We start from the raw sequence: 14,291 nt of genomic DNA on the forward strand, positions 1-14,291 counted from the left end.
TTGGAGATGGTTCAGAGAAGAAGCACAAGAATAATTAAAGGATTAGAAACCATGCTTTATAGACTTAAGGAACTCAGTCAGGTTAGTTTAACAAACAGAAGATTAAGGAGTGAGTTGATTACAGTCTACAAGTACCTACACGGGGCACAAATATTTAATAATGGGCTCTTCGATCTTTCAAAGAAAGGTATGAAAATTCAATGGCTGGAAGTTGAAGCTGGATAGATTCAGACTGGATATCAGGTGCAAATTTTTTCATGGTGAGGGTAACTAACCACTGGAACAATCTACCAGCAGTCATGGTGGATTCTCCATCATTGGTAATTTTTAAATCAGGATATTCTCTAGGTATTATTCTGGGGAAGTTCTCTGGCCTGTGTTGTACAAAAGGTCAGACTAGATTATCACAATGGTCCCTTCTGGCCCTGAAATCTTTCAGTCTTTTGGTGCTTTGCAAACGAGTGCTATGTAACTTGCTATATGATTACAAGTCACACCCAAACAGTTAAAGTAGGAAGATTAAATTACAGCTGACGACCACTAAACACAACTGCATTGTTCAAATGATTATTTTAGATTCTTGGCTGTCTCAAGGTAAGAAATCATACTTTGTATCAGTAGACCAAAACACACTTAGTCTCCAGGAAATTCACACTATCACACTGCATCAATGACACACTGACTCCAGTCTTACTTTTTGAGCATACCGATGACTAAAGGAAAAATGCATATTATGCCATGGTCCCAAATCTCAAGTTCAGAGAATACTAGGGCTGTCGATTAATTGCAGTTAACTCACGTGATTAACTCAACATAATTGTGATTAATCGCAGTTTTAATCGCACTGTTAAACAATAAAATACCAATTGAAATTTATTAAATATTTTGGATGTTTTTCTACATTTTCATATATATTGTATTCTGTGTTGTAATTGAAATCAAAGTGTATATTATTTTTATTACAAATATTTGCACTGTAAAAATGATAAACAAAAGAAACAGTATTTTTCAATTTACCTCATACAAGTACTGTAGTGCAATGTCTCTGTAATGAAAATGCAATTTACAAATGTAGATTTTTTTTTGTTACCTAACTGCACTCAAAAACAAAACAATGCAAAACTTAAGAGCCTACTAGTCCACTCAGGCCTACTTCTTGTTCAGCCAATCACTAAGACAAACAAGTTTGTTTACATTTACAGGGCATAATGCTGCCTGCTTATTATTTAAAATGTGAGAACAGGCATTTGCGTGGCACTTTTGTAGCCAGCATTTCAAGGTATTTAAGTGCCAGTTATGCTAAACATTCCTATGCCCCTTCATGCTTCGGCCACCATTCCAGAGGACATGCTTCCATGCTGATGATGCTCATTACAAAATGTGTTAATTAAATTTGTGACTGAACTCCTGGAGGGAGAACTGTATGTCTCTGGCTCTATTTTACCCCCATTCTGCCATATATTTCAGGTTATAGTCGTCTCAGATGATGATCCAGCACATGTTGTTCATTTTAAGAACACTTTCACTGCAGATTTCACAAAATGCAAAGAAGGTACCAATGTGAGACTTCTACAGATAACTACAGCACTTGACCCAAGGTTTAAGAATCTCAAGTGGCTTCCAAAATCTGAGAGGGACGAGATGTGGAGCATGCTTTCAGAAGTCTTAAAAAAGCAATGCGGAAACTACAGAACCCAAACCACCAAAAAAGAAAATCAACCTTCTGCTGGTGGCATCTGACTCAGATGATGAAAATGAACATGCGTTGGTCTGCACTGCTTTGGATTGTTATTAAGCAGAACCCGTAATCAGCATGTATGCATGTCCCCTGGAATGGCGGTTGAAGCATGAAGGGACATATAAATCTTTAGTGCATCTGGCACATAAATATCTTGCACTGCCGGCTACAACAGTGCCATGTGAATGCCTGTTCTCACTTTCAGGTGACATTGTAAAAAAAAAAGCAGGCAGCATTATCTCCTGTAAATGTAAACAAACTTGTTTGTCTGAGCTATTGGCTGGACAAGAAGTAGGGCTCGCCAGTTCTAAAATATTACATAGTTTTATTTTTTTAATGCAGTTTTTTATTTTTTACATAATTCTACATTTGTAAGTTCAACTTTCATGATAAAGAGATTGCACTACAGTACTTGTATTAAGTGAATTGAAAAATACTATTTCTTTTGGTTTTTTACAATGCAAATACTTGGAATAAAAATAAATATAAAGTGAGCACTGTACACTTTGTATTCTGTGTTGTAATTGAAATCAATATATTTGAAAATGTAGAAAATATCCAAAAATATTTAAATAAATGGCATTCTATTATTGTTTAACAGTGCAATTAATCGCAATTAATTTTTTTAATCACTTAGCCCTCGAAAATACACTAGTAGGCTACAATACCAGCCTCCCAATCAGGAAAAGGCTATTAAATACACAGTGGAGGGAGATCAATTAGACAATTAAGTCATAAACAGTAATAATGGGTGACTATCCACAACTGGGCAAGGATCAGACAATCAATTTTGACACCTTGAATAACTGCTTCTTAGAACAGCAAGTTCTAGATCACACAAAAGGAGATCTCTAACTTGGTCCTAAATATATTACACAGGAGTTGGTTGAAATATTACTTATAGTTCAGTCATTAAGCAACAGTGAGCATAATATAATTAAATTCAACAGCCTGTGGGAGAGACTGCCCTAGAACTAGAGTTGTTATGAAATTTTTAAACTGAGGGAGCTACTTAAAGCAACAATATCAAAAGTGCGGAAATTAAGCTATGTAAATGTACCATAGTAGAGACAGAGAAAGTATGTATACTCTAAACAAAAAAGGAAGTAGAAAGGCAAAAAATAAGGCAATATGATTAAATGGCAAGGTTCAAGAGGTTACTTGAGCTAAGTCAATAGTGAAGAACAAATTGTGGCAGGTAAAATGTAAGATCAAAATTATGGTGGGTAAGTAGGAATGTGAAAAATAGCTACATATCTTAAACAAAAACAAAAAAGGAGAAATTATCAGAAGCAGGAAGACTGCAAGAAAATTGGTGGGTCCACTGCACTACTAGGAAGTAAAGGGAGAAAATGAGAGCAAGCACACTACGGAGAAGCCAAATGATTTGTCTTCACCACAGAGGGCACCTTTGGCTTGGTTCCCCTTCACTGGGGTTCTAAATATACTCTCAGACTCCTCTTGACTCCCTGTGTTTGGCTCCTCCCCAACAGCTTTCTTGTTACATAGTTCCAAGAGTTTCATAAGATATTATTTCTACCACTGAGATTTCACCAATAGATGTTTACCTCATCTCTTAATGCAACTGCAATTGACAGGAAGCAGCAACAAAGTCAGAAAAAATGATGACACTTACCAGTCTCTTCCTCTCCTTGTTGAGGCATCCATAGCACAGAAAAACAAGAAAAGCAGACCTCCCCAAAACAGGGGGGAGGGCAGAAGAGTACCCAAACAAACCCCATCAACAAATCCCAGGACAAATCTGGAAACAAACCCCATTAACAAATCCCAGGACAAATCTGGAGAGGACATTCCCAATTGAAAAAAGCTCTGATAAGGGATAGAAGTCAAGCAACCATTTTCCTATTTCTTTACCATCAATATACTCTAATTTAGAATTACCAATCCTCTCTGCATCCCCATATAAAACAAGGAAGCAGACAGTTTGCACAGAAATTATGACTTGCTTACAAAACCACTTCAGTACAATACTTCCATGATAGTCCTGATGTAAAGTTTGATTCATGTCAACAGAGAACTAACGGAAACAAAATGTTACTCAACTTGTTAACTGCACATCCTCAGTAGATTTATTTATTTTATGATGTGGGGTCAAATCTTGAGGCTCTTAATCAGCTTTTACTTAGTCCTTTATCAAGGAAAATTGGCATTGAAATTAGTGGAGTTCTTCCTTATGAAGCACTAAAGAAAAACTGAGAACCCCAGGATTTGGCCCTTAGTTATCAAAACTTATATTCTCCCTAAAAATGCGGAATGGGTATAAATCAAAAACTGTATTTCAAATTTATAAAGAGCTGATATTGAGCACTTACATCCATAGTCTGACGTAACCTGAAGCTGTTACAATCCGACAGCGATTTTATTGTGGATTTTAAAAATCCACCATTTCACTGTTCAGAGCCTCAAAAAACTCAACACACAGGTTGCATGAATGACATGAGCCATGTTTTACGCTATAGTGTACCCTCTGCTGACTCTAGTGCAGAAGTTAATACTATTCCCAGAGCTGTGCTAAAAATACTCATCAGTAATCCTGGTACAAAAAAATTAAATAACGTTATTCTCAAGATTAGTTCAAAAAATGGTGGAAAGAAAAGGAGATGGATTTCAGGGGAGAGACAAAGTCAGTGTCTTAAATAAAGAAGGAAAGTGAGCAGGGCATGAAGTTTAAGCTTAAAGTTAAACTTACAAATGAGAAAATTAAGAAATCACAACTATATAAATAGTAATGGACAGTCCCTTTATTTGTCAGGAACAGGACAAATGCTGGAAGTGTGTACAAATTAACAAGAGTAAATCTGTCAGATTAATGTTTATTGTAACAAAAGGCTAAAAAAAGAGTTACTTTTTCGTAACTGGTGTTCTTCGAGAGGTGTTGCTCACATCCATTCCTTTGTAGGCGACTCCCAAGCAGTACCACCAGAGGTGGGTAGGAATTCATGGACCTGTCGATTGCAACAGAGCTCTGCCAAATCCAGCGTCATCTCTTGCTTGCTGGGTGATGGCATAGTGCGTCGTGAATGTGTGTACCGAAGACCACGTCGCGGCCCTTCAGATGTCCTGGATAGGGACATGCGCCAAGAAGGCCACCGAGGATGCTGGAGACCTAATTGAGTGGGCCTTCACTATAGGTGGCAGCTCGGCTTGAGCCAACTCGTCACAGGTCCAGACGCAGGTGGTGATCCAATTTGAGATCCTCTATGAGGACACCGAGAGGCCCTTCATCTCATCTGCTGTCATAATAAAGAGCTGGGTCGACCTGTCAGATCCTCCACCCATGACAGGAGAAAGGTACCTGTGAGGGAACCCCTGCCAAGGCCTTGGAGACAGCAGTACTGATGACACTTCTTGTTCTGTCTGGTGGTGAACAGGTCCACTTAGGAGCCCCCAACTTCTGGAAGAGTGCCTGGACAACCTCCAAGTGGAGCATGGTGAGAGAAAAAGGTCCTGCTGAGGCGATCCGCCAGTGTGTTCCAGACGCCAAGGAGATGCAAAGCTTCCAGGTGGATCACATGCTGGATGCAAAAGTCCCACAGGCGGAGGGCTTCCTGACAGAGGGCCGACAAACTTGCTCCCCTGCCTGTTGACATAGAACATTGAGGCCATGATGTCCATCAACACCTGCAATACTCGACTGGACAACTGTGGCAGGAAGACACCGCAGGCTAGGTGGATGGCCCTGAGCTTCCTGACGTTTATATGGAACACCAACTCCTCTGGAGACCATGTCCCTTGGGGCCGCAGCATACTGAGATGTGCTTCCCAACTGAGGCAGGAGGTATCCGATATGTCCCACTCCTTTTTGGTCCAAGGTTTAAAATGTTTACAAATGTGACACTTGTTGCTAATGTGGGTTTCCCCCAAGCACTTCAAATAGCTCCTATGGGGGTCACTAACTGGCATAGGTTTTCTGCAACAGTCACAGGGTTTGAAGCCCGGGGACCAGGCATGCCCCATCCCTAGGCTAAGTCTACCTTCAGAGACTACCAACTAACACTAAACTACACTAAGGGAACTAAAAACTAACTAAAAATAACTTTCAACAACTATATACAACAAAGTTCACAACAAGCGGTTGAGACGCAAGGAGAAGTTCCAGCACTGGCACTGGCATTAAGAAGGAACTGAGGGTGGGGGGAGCCAGCAGGGACTCTTACACAGCAGGATATGTGCACCACTCTGGAGGGTCCCAGAGCCGGTCCCCTATGGATACCACGGAGTGAAAAACTTCCGGCACGACAATGGAATGGACATGAGTAAACACTTAAACTGTATCCATGCTGACAACAAATTTCCAGCTAGCGCTGCTAAAAAAGCCAAGCGAGTCATTCTCCAAAATGGAATCTTCTTCCCATCAATAGCAATGCTGCTGAATAGTGTGCTGCTATACATTATGCTAACTGTAGATCAGAACAAGAACTGTAATTTAAACTGATAGCTCTTCCTCCAAAACAAACTATATGACTGATGCTAGTGACTCCTTTAATGGAATTAAGTTTTTATTTTAAAGAACTATTAAGTAGCTTTAGATGAAAATAATTAAAAACCACATATCCCTGTGTAGGTGTTCAATATACAATATCTGCCATTTAAAACCCGCTCCCTCGTGTGAAGTGGGAAGAAGCCCGGCCCTATATTATAACTCAGGCTCGCATTAAAACAATGAATGCTCTCTGTATTCAGTAAGCACATGTACTTTAACAAACATCATAGTCCTCTTGCAGAGAGAAAATTGCAAATGTGGGCACAAGGAGGCCATTCTAACCTCATTCATTGACTTCCAAGTTAGTGTAACTGGTTTATCACTGAGTAAGTCATTAACCCACGTTTATCATTGAAAGTGTTACTGACTGGTGGAGAAGCAGCGTAACATTCCACCATATGGCAACGCACAAGGAGGAGTGCAACTCCAAGATTCCAACCATCTGAGCTTGCCGAGGCTGAAAGTTTTCTGATGAGGGAGTGACTTGTCTGAGAAGATTACTTAGCTGACATTCAGGGTTCTGTACAGAATCACTCTGGGGAGAGGAAGTTGCTAAACAACTATTCCAGAAGGGGTAGGGACAAAACATGCTGAGGACTATGGGGGTTTGTAGAAAAAACCACCACCACCAAACAATGGGACAGAAAGTACAGACTTTCACTAGCTAGCAGATGTAATTTCCAAAGGACATTGGAAGGTTTAATGTTAGCAACACACTTTGTGGCACTGGGAAGAAAGACACTGAACTGGGGAAGAATTGCTTTATACAATTTTTCAGTATCTTCTGAACAAGACAGTAAACATTAGCTGTTTTAGTTAATCCCTATCTTGAATTTTTCTTACCAGTTTATGCTAAATAAAAATATGTTTAAAATCCTCAGCATGACGGAACAACAGAAATGAGGCCTATTGGCCCAGTTCATCCCCTCCTCTAACTCTTCAGATCTTTTTCTGTGAGTGGACGCATGAGGCACCAGCCTATTATCTCTTCTTTCCCCTCTGCCTCTTCTCCACACATTCACTTAGGGAGCAGGCAACAAAAAAACCCTTGTCCAGGAGAGATAGAAGAGATTTCACACTCATCCAGACATTTTTGCCTGCTTTCCCCCTTTAATTTTTCACTAAATAGCAAAGTTATCAGGGAGTGACCAGGGAGTTACCATGAGAAAGCATATCAGTGCCTCAATTCTTTAGGATAATGGCTCCAGAAAATGCCTCAGCAAGTACTTCCATCTCCAATGTGTACTCCACATAGTTGGATTAGTATTGCCCTCCAGTTGCTCAAGTAGAGAGCTTTGAACTACGAGGGAATGAAGTCTTCAAGTCACTTGGTCAGATATGCAATGGGAAGTAATACGGTTACTCTCCCTCCTGTTCAGTCTCACTTACGGAAACCAAGCAGTGACTTTCTTCTCCAGCCATCTCAGACTTCTTAGGAAAGGTCTGTCTGATTAACCACAGCTGGCATAGTGCAAAAGAGAGGTGAGAAAACACACATTTTGTGGACTTTTCCTATCTTTTGACCATTCAAGTTCCTTCTGTACTAAACATAAATAGAAGAAAGATTTCTAAGTTATATACAGGCAGCACAAATTCTGCTCCCAGGCACTCATGCAACCACAATGCTACAATGGGATTACATGTAACCAAAGGCAGAATTTAACCCTGTATCTGCTGCTTTCACCTTGTTCTTCATACATTTCTCCCTGAAAGTCTCCTTTATAATTATGGTTTGCCTTTTTTTTATTTTATTTTATTTTTTTTAATAGCAGTGGGTCCCACTGTACTATTGCCAGCATACAATGCTGGGGAACTTGGGTCAGCGATAATAGTTTCTGTTCTTGCAATGGGTTCTCTTAGCAATATGTCACCACAAAGAGTCCCTGTGTAATAGGATGGAATGTAGGTGGTGGGGAACCACCCCTGCTTTTTCCTGGACTGACAAGTGGTAACTAGGGCATTTGGCTTTTTGTTTCTTAGGGTTAAATCAGTACAGTCTTTACCTGGGCTTTATCAAGGGGCACTTCCCCTGGCTCGCTTTGCTTCTCCATGAGCCTCTTTCTTCTAATAGAAAGAGACAGGAGGCAGGCCACTGCTACACCTAGGTAACAGAGGTTGACAGGGAGCAGTGTGCATAGCTTTATTTCCCCAACAGGAGGTTCTCAGCAGGAGCCTGGCAAACAATAGATCTGAAATCTGATTTTCGTCTTTTTTTTTTTTTTTTTTGGTAGCAAAAGGAAATAGAAAACTAAGCAAAGGTTGCCCCAGAGCATACCGGCCTGGAGTCACGAGGAACTATTTTGATACAGCTCCAGCCCTCTCACTTTCTATGTGAAGCACATTGTTTCTGTCTCCGAGTAGCAGTATTTATAATCAGGTTAGATTGCATTCACACGTCCATCAACAGAAAGGAGTGAGGTTATAATTACAGAGCCTTAGGATAGGTACAGCATCAGCAAGATATTCTCTCAGTTACCAACAAACGCTTTATTAATAAAACTTGCATATACAAATGTCCATGAAATGTCTTAACAGGATCAATTGTGACAGCTAAAGATAACGGTTGCCATCATGCTATGCTGTGTCAAATTACTGCATCGAGATGTTAATTTTTTCCACATTGTTAACTTAAGTACATTGACTACAAATAAATCTAATCATCATCAGAGGAACCCAAAGTGCAAGAATATTTTGCACCATTTCTCCAGAAGTGCAGTGACTTTTTGAGGACCAGATAGGAAAATAATTCTGAACAGCTGGAAAATATAATTGCAGTATAACAAAGCAAAGGCCAACATTGTTTCTCAGAGCTAGCCAATAGCCAGACCACAACCAGACTTACCTTAAGATACAGAAGCAACTTTTGGCCCCAGAAGATAAGCGACAGAATCCAAATCTCTGTTTGCTGTCAATGTCTGTGAGCACAAATGTAAAGTTCTGGCCAACTTGGCTAACTGTAAGGCTAGAAATAAAGAGAACAAAAGGAAAAATTAATTTCATCTTATTCAATGTTAGAAGTATCTAATCAGAGTAAGTCATTGAACCTCATTTCCTCTCTCTGCAGAGCTTCTTTGGAAATTAACTTTGAGCATTTACACTCTTTACAAATGCAAGTCTGAATCCATCTCTTGGGTTTTTTGGAGATGTGGAACAGTAGTGGAAGAATTTCCTGTGTTTTTAAAACAAACAATGACATGGCCGTTGATTAGAGTCAATACAATACACAGCACCAACTAAACTCACATCCACTCTCAGTGCAAAACATTTCTATATCATTCTTCATTCAAGGGATTGTTTTGCTTTAAATTCAAATAGTATTTGGTGACATTATGGCTTTGTATAGTATACTGATTGATTCATTTTATATTTCTCTGTTTTCCAATTAGGCTGGGAATGAGCACAGAACTACCCCTCTAAAATGTATGGCTTATGAAGGCCTCCCAGATGATTTCCCCCATTTCTCTATGCAGCTATGCAATTTCTACTACAAGGCAGTATTGGCTAAAGTGGGAACCTAACAGCAGCACAGTAAGATAAAGGTAAATAAAACTTCTGTAACAAAGTTAGTATCTTATTTTGATTGTCTGCCTCAAAACATGAAAATCTTTAAATATACCTCCACAGCTGGTACTGTGGCTAAGCAGATGCTGAACTGATGCTAGTGCACCACTACAGTGACTTTTAAACCCCTATAGACAGTATAGTTTGTATCTGATTTTCAAGATTATAATCCAATTCCACTCTACAGCAAAATGCTTATTTGCCTCTTCTAAAAGTGTGCCCAAACAACGCAACAACATTGTTTAAAGATGATGGCTCTCTGCCAAACCAGAGTGGAAAGCATCACTATAGGAATATCCGCTCAGACTTGCAAAACATAGCTTTTCATTCTGTAAGAACACAGAAAAAAGCAATGCACCAAAAAGATAGAAGTAGGGTGCCGAAGTATTTTTAACACTATAAATCATAAAGGATATTACTGCTTGCAGTTTGAGGTCTAGAACACATTTCTAAAAAATATCGGCTCTCTCTAAGGTGCATATAAAATAGAACCTTTTTTTAAAAAAGGCATATTTCCAAAATGAAATGCATAAACCATTTCATTTAGGGAGATATGGGATTTCTTTAAACATTATCACATTTCTGTCTAAATCTCACCTAATACAGAAATGCATAGATACCATGCTGGTAGGGGATATAAAAACCCTAAAATTAACAGACAGTAGGGCTGATTCACCATCAGGTCATCCCAGTTTTGCATTGGTGTAACTCCAGTGCTTAAAATAAAACTGGAGTAATACAGTGTTGAAACCAGGACCAATATGTTTGTTTACTGGAGGCTTTATTTAATTTGGATTAGGAATTCATTTGAGAACTAGTGTTGGTATGAGTTAGATTTTAATACAACTACAATTAACTATAAAATATTTACTGTTCAAATTACGCTCCAGTTTAAAGCATACTATAAACACTAACAACTGAATAGCATTTGCACATGAAGCTATGAAGTATATTAACGCCATCTTGATGATCAAAGGGGAATAAAAGGAAAATTACTGTTAAGTTCAGGCTCACTCAACAGATACAGTTACAAACCTTAAACCAGTCAGAAATATCCTACTCAGTCTATTCTGAAATCTACAGCGCTATCTACAATGCCATCAATGAACATGTATGTGACCTGTTACATTCACACGGTGCCCAGTGAAAACCAACAACTAGATAGACTTTCAATAAAGAAAGAGCCTTAGGATATAGGACAATAAATTCTACTATCAAATTTAAAAGGGAAAAACCTCTCTGTGTAGTCAAAAGGAGGAAGGAAAAAATGCTGAAGGGAAGCACAAAACGAAGCACCAAAACAGACACATACTCTACTTCTCCAAATTTGAAGCTGAACAAAGGCTATAGCTACACTGGCACTTTACAGCGCTGCAACTTTCTCGCTCAGGGGTGTGAAAAAAACACCCCCTGAGCGCAGCAAGTTACAGCGCTGTAAAGCACCAGTGTAAACAGTGCCCCAGCGCTGGAAGCCGCGCTCCCAGTGCTCTAAGCTAATCCCCTCGTGGAGGTCGAGTACCAGGAGCGCACGACCACACTCGCACTTCAGAGCGCTGCCACGGCAGCGCTTTGAAGTTTAAAGTGTAGCCATGCCCAAAGACTCAATTCAAAAGCAATTCAACAGCTGAGAATTTAGTGTAAGTATTGCTATCCTATCATGCTAACGTCCAAGAGAACAAACACTCCTATAAACTGCAAAGGACTACCGGGGACTACCACAAGCTCCACTCTTATTGGTGTTATGTTTTATCTGTAAAGTTTGGGTATAATGTTACTACAGCAATTTAATACTATGTTTTAAAAGAAGATTATATGCTTAATTTTAACAAATTTGAAAGCCAAGGGTATATGAGAAATAGAATTTAAACTCACAGTTAAAATTATGGAAAAGAGAGGAAGCAGTCCTCATCTATGGAAGAGAGGAACTTGTTTATTAAAAGACAAGTTAGCAGAGAAAGCATAGGTAATAAGCTTAAGCATCATGGGGTACTCTCTTTTTAATCAAACCTTGATTTAGATAATGCTTGGTGAATGGGCAGGTTATTTGTATTTCAGTAGTGTGCAAAGAAACCATTTTGGAACATGCAATTTTTTAAAATGTGTATATTTAAAAGATCACTTTGGAATTCACAAGCCATGTGCCAATGATTATTGAACATTTTACCTCCCTCATTATCTCTTTTTAGATTACAGGCTCTCTGATAAGACTACTGAGGACGTGAGGGAGATTCCCAAACCTGAGCCATTCTTTTTAGGTGACAAATCTGAGGAACTGTGCCAGACTGAGGTGTCATTAAAGGAGATTTTGGAACAAATTGATAAACTAAACAGTAATAAGTCACCAAGACCAGATTCACCTGAGAGTTCCAAAGAAACTCAATAGCGAAACTGCAGAACTAACAACTGTAGTCTGTAACCTATCATTTAAATCAGCTTCTGTTCCAAATGATAGGTTTCAGAGTAACAGCCGTGTTAGTCTGTATTCGCAAAAAGAAAAGGAAAAGGAGTACTTGTGGCACCTTAGAGACTAACCAATTTATTTGAGCATAAGCTTTCGTGAGCTACAGCTCACTTCATTGTATGCATCCGATGAAGTGAGCTATAGCTCACGAAAGCTTATGCTCAAATAAACTGGTTAGTCTCTAAGGTGCCACAAGTCCTCCTTTTCCTTTTCTTTTTGTTCCAAATGATGTTATATGGAAAAAGGCCTGTTTAATTCCCAAGACAAAGTACCACAAATCTCCCCTCTCCACCTGCTTAGGTGTATATTCTAAAACGATTTTTAAATGTGACAGACCCAGGCCAGAGGGGTACAGGAGTCTGGTAGAAGGCAAATATACTGGCCACTGGATGAATAGTTTTCTGTTCCCTGAGTGACCAGAGCAGGGGCTGCGCTAGAGCAATCACGAACCTGCTAGAACCAATTAAGATAGGCAAGCTAATTAAGACACCTGGAGCCAATTAAGAACATACTAGAATCAATTATGGCAGGCAGACTAATCAGGATACCTGTTTTAAAAAGGACCTCTCATCAGTTAGTGGAGGGCATGCAAGGAACAGGGAGTGAGAAGGCGTGCTGCTGGAGGACCGAGGAGTACAAGTGTGATCAGGCTTCAGGAGGAAGATCCTGTGGTGAGGATAAAGAAGGTGCTGGGGGGAGGCCATGAGGAAGTAGCCCAGGGAGTTGTAGCTGTCACGCAGCTGTTTCAGGAGATGTAGACAGCTACTATCCACAGGGTCCTGGGCTGGGTCCTGGACTGGCACCCAGTGTAGAGGGCAGGCCCGGGTTCTCCCCATTCCCCCAACTCCTGATCGGACACAGGAGGAGTTGACCTGGTCTGTGAGCAAGACCAGAAGGGAAGGTCTAATTTGGAAAGGGATCTGGCCTGTCCCCAACCCACTTCGTGGGACAACAGAGACTGTGGAGATTGTTCTCCATTTCCCCCATGCTGGCCAGTGATCAGGTTAGCTGAGTGTACAGCAGGTTTGAGCCTCTAGCAGAAGCAGCCAAACTGAGGGCTGCCATGAAGCTCTGAGGTGAGCAAATCTGTCAAAAAGCGCAGTACCCACCAAGGTAGAGGAGGAACTTTGTCACATAAAGTAACCACAGACAGATGTATCCCTGATTCCAGAGAGCAGGTTCAGACTGATCCAAGTTTAACTGGACTGGGCATGACCATCTCCAGTAGTTGGAGAATAGCCATAGAAGAGGTACTGGGCATAGAAGAGGTATTAGTATTATGCATTTTCCCACCTTTATATTTCACCCAAGCATTTACAAGGAAGTAATTTAGATACGTCACCCTAGCATTTACAGGAAGTAATTTAACCCCAAGGGACAGATAACAGCATGGTGCCTTTAAGCCATTTCTTATATGGAAGATTTTCCTTTTAAAAACACCATTATGACCTCTGGGGGGGGGACGGGGACATTTTAGTGGTTTCTCCCTCATTTGAGATGTCTCCTGTCTCTGTCATCCTGGTTTAATGCTCACTTCTGAGGTCCATTTGACAAGCAATTCAATCTGCCTGCCAGAATATTATTCTTCTGTGCACTGAAGTTTTCCTAACCTGGCAAGATTGAATCAGCTTCTCTTCCTACTTGCTGCAAGATACAGCGTTATTGAGTTTGTCCATTAGGATCATTATGTTTCCTTGACTTCAGATGCGTTCTCAGCTACAGTGTGGATAATATTGAATATTATCTATGCTATGAGTGTAATTTAGACATTATCAAATTAGATTGCACATCTCGAAGCCAGTGCAACTCAAAATGAACATTTCCAGCAGAAAGCTCTTGAGACTTCATGGCCTATAACCAATAACTTTTGCCTCACTCTTATTGTATGTATGAAAAAAGGCTATTAATGTTGAGTTTGGTGGTTCCAAAGTTCTTCATATTCTTACAGATTCATGCTTTCAGGATAACTACGCTGCACTATTTTCTTCCTTTCCAGAGGGACTTCAAAGTTTTGAAGATGCTTCAAA

General features: G+C 40.0%; 1 protein-coding gene across 6 annotated transcripts in view; it reads right to left on the bottom strand.

Annotated features, from left to right (window-relative positions):
* DENND1A (DENN domain containing 1A) overlaps positions 1–14,291 on the bottom strand; it is a 377,679-nt gene that overhangs the window by 251,936 nt on the left and 111,452 nt on the right. For all 6 annotated transcript variants that reach the window (XM_073313958.2, XM_073313955.2, XM_073313954.2 and 3 more), the window contains one exon: positions 9,085–9,204. In XM_073313958.2, the coding sequence (XP_073170059.1) occupies positions 9,085–9,204 (120 nt within the window). The remainder of the gene's footprint in view (positions 1–9,084; positions 9,205–14,291) is intronic.

The sequence above is a fragment of the Lepidochelys kempii genome, chromosome 16, assembly GCF_965140285.1.
Source record: "Lepidochelys kempii isolate rLepKem1 chromosome 16, rLepKem1.hap1, whole genome shotgun sequence".
Classification (NCBI taxonomy): Eukaryota; Metazoa; Chordata; order Testudines; family Cheloniidae; genus Lepidochelys; species Lepidochelys kempii.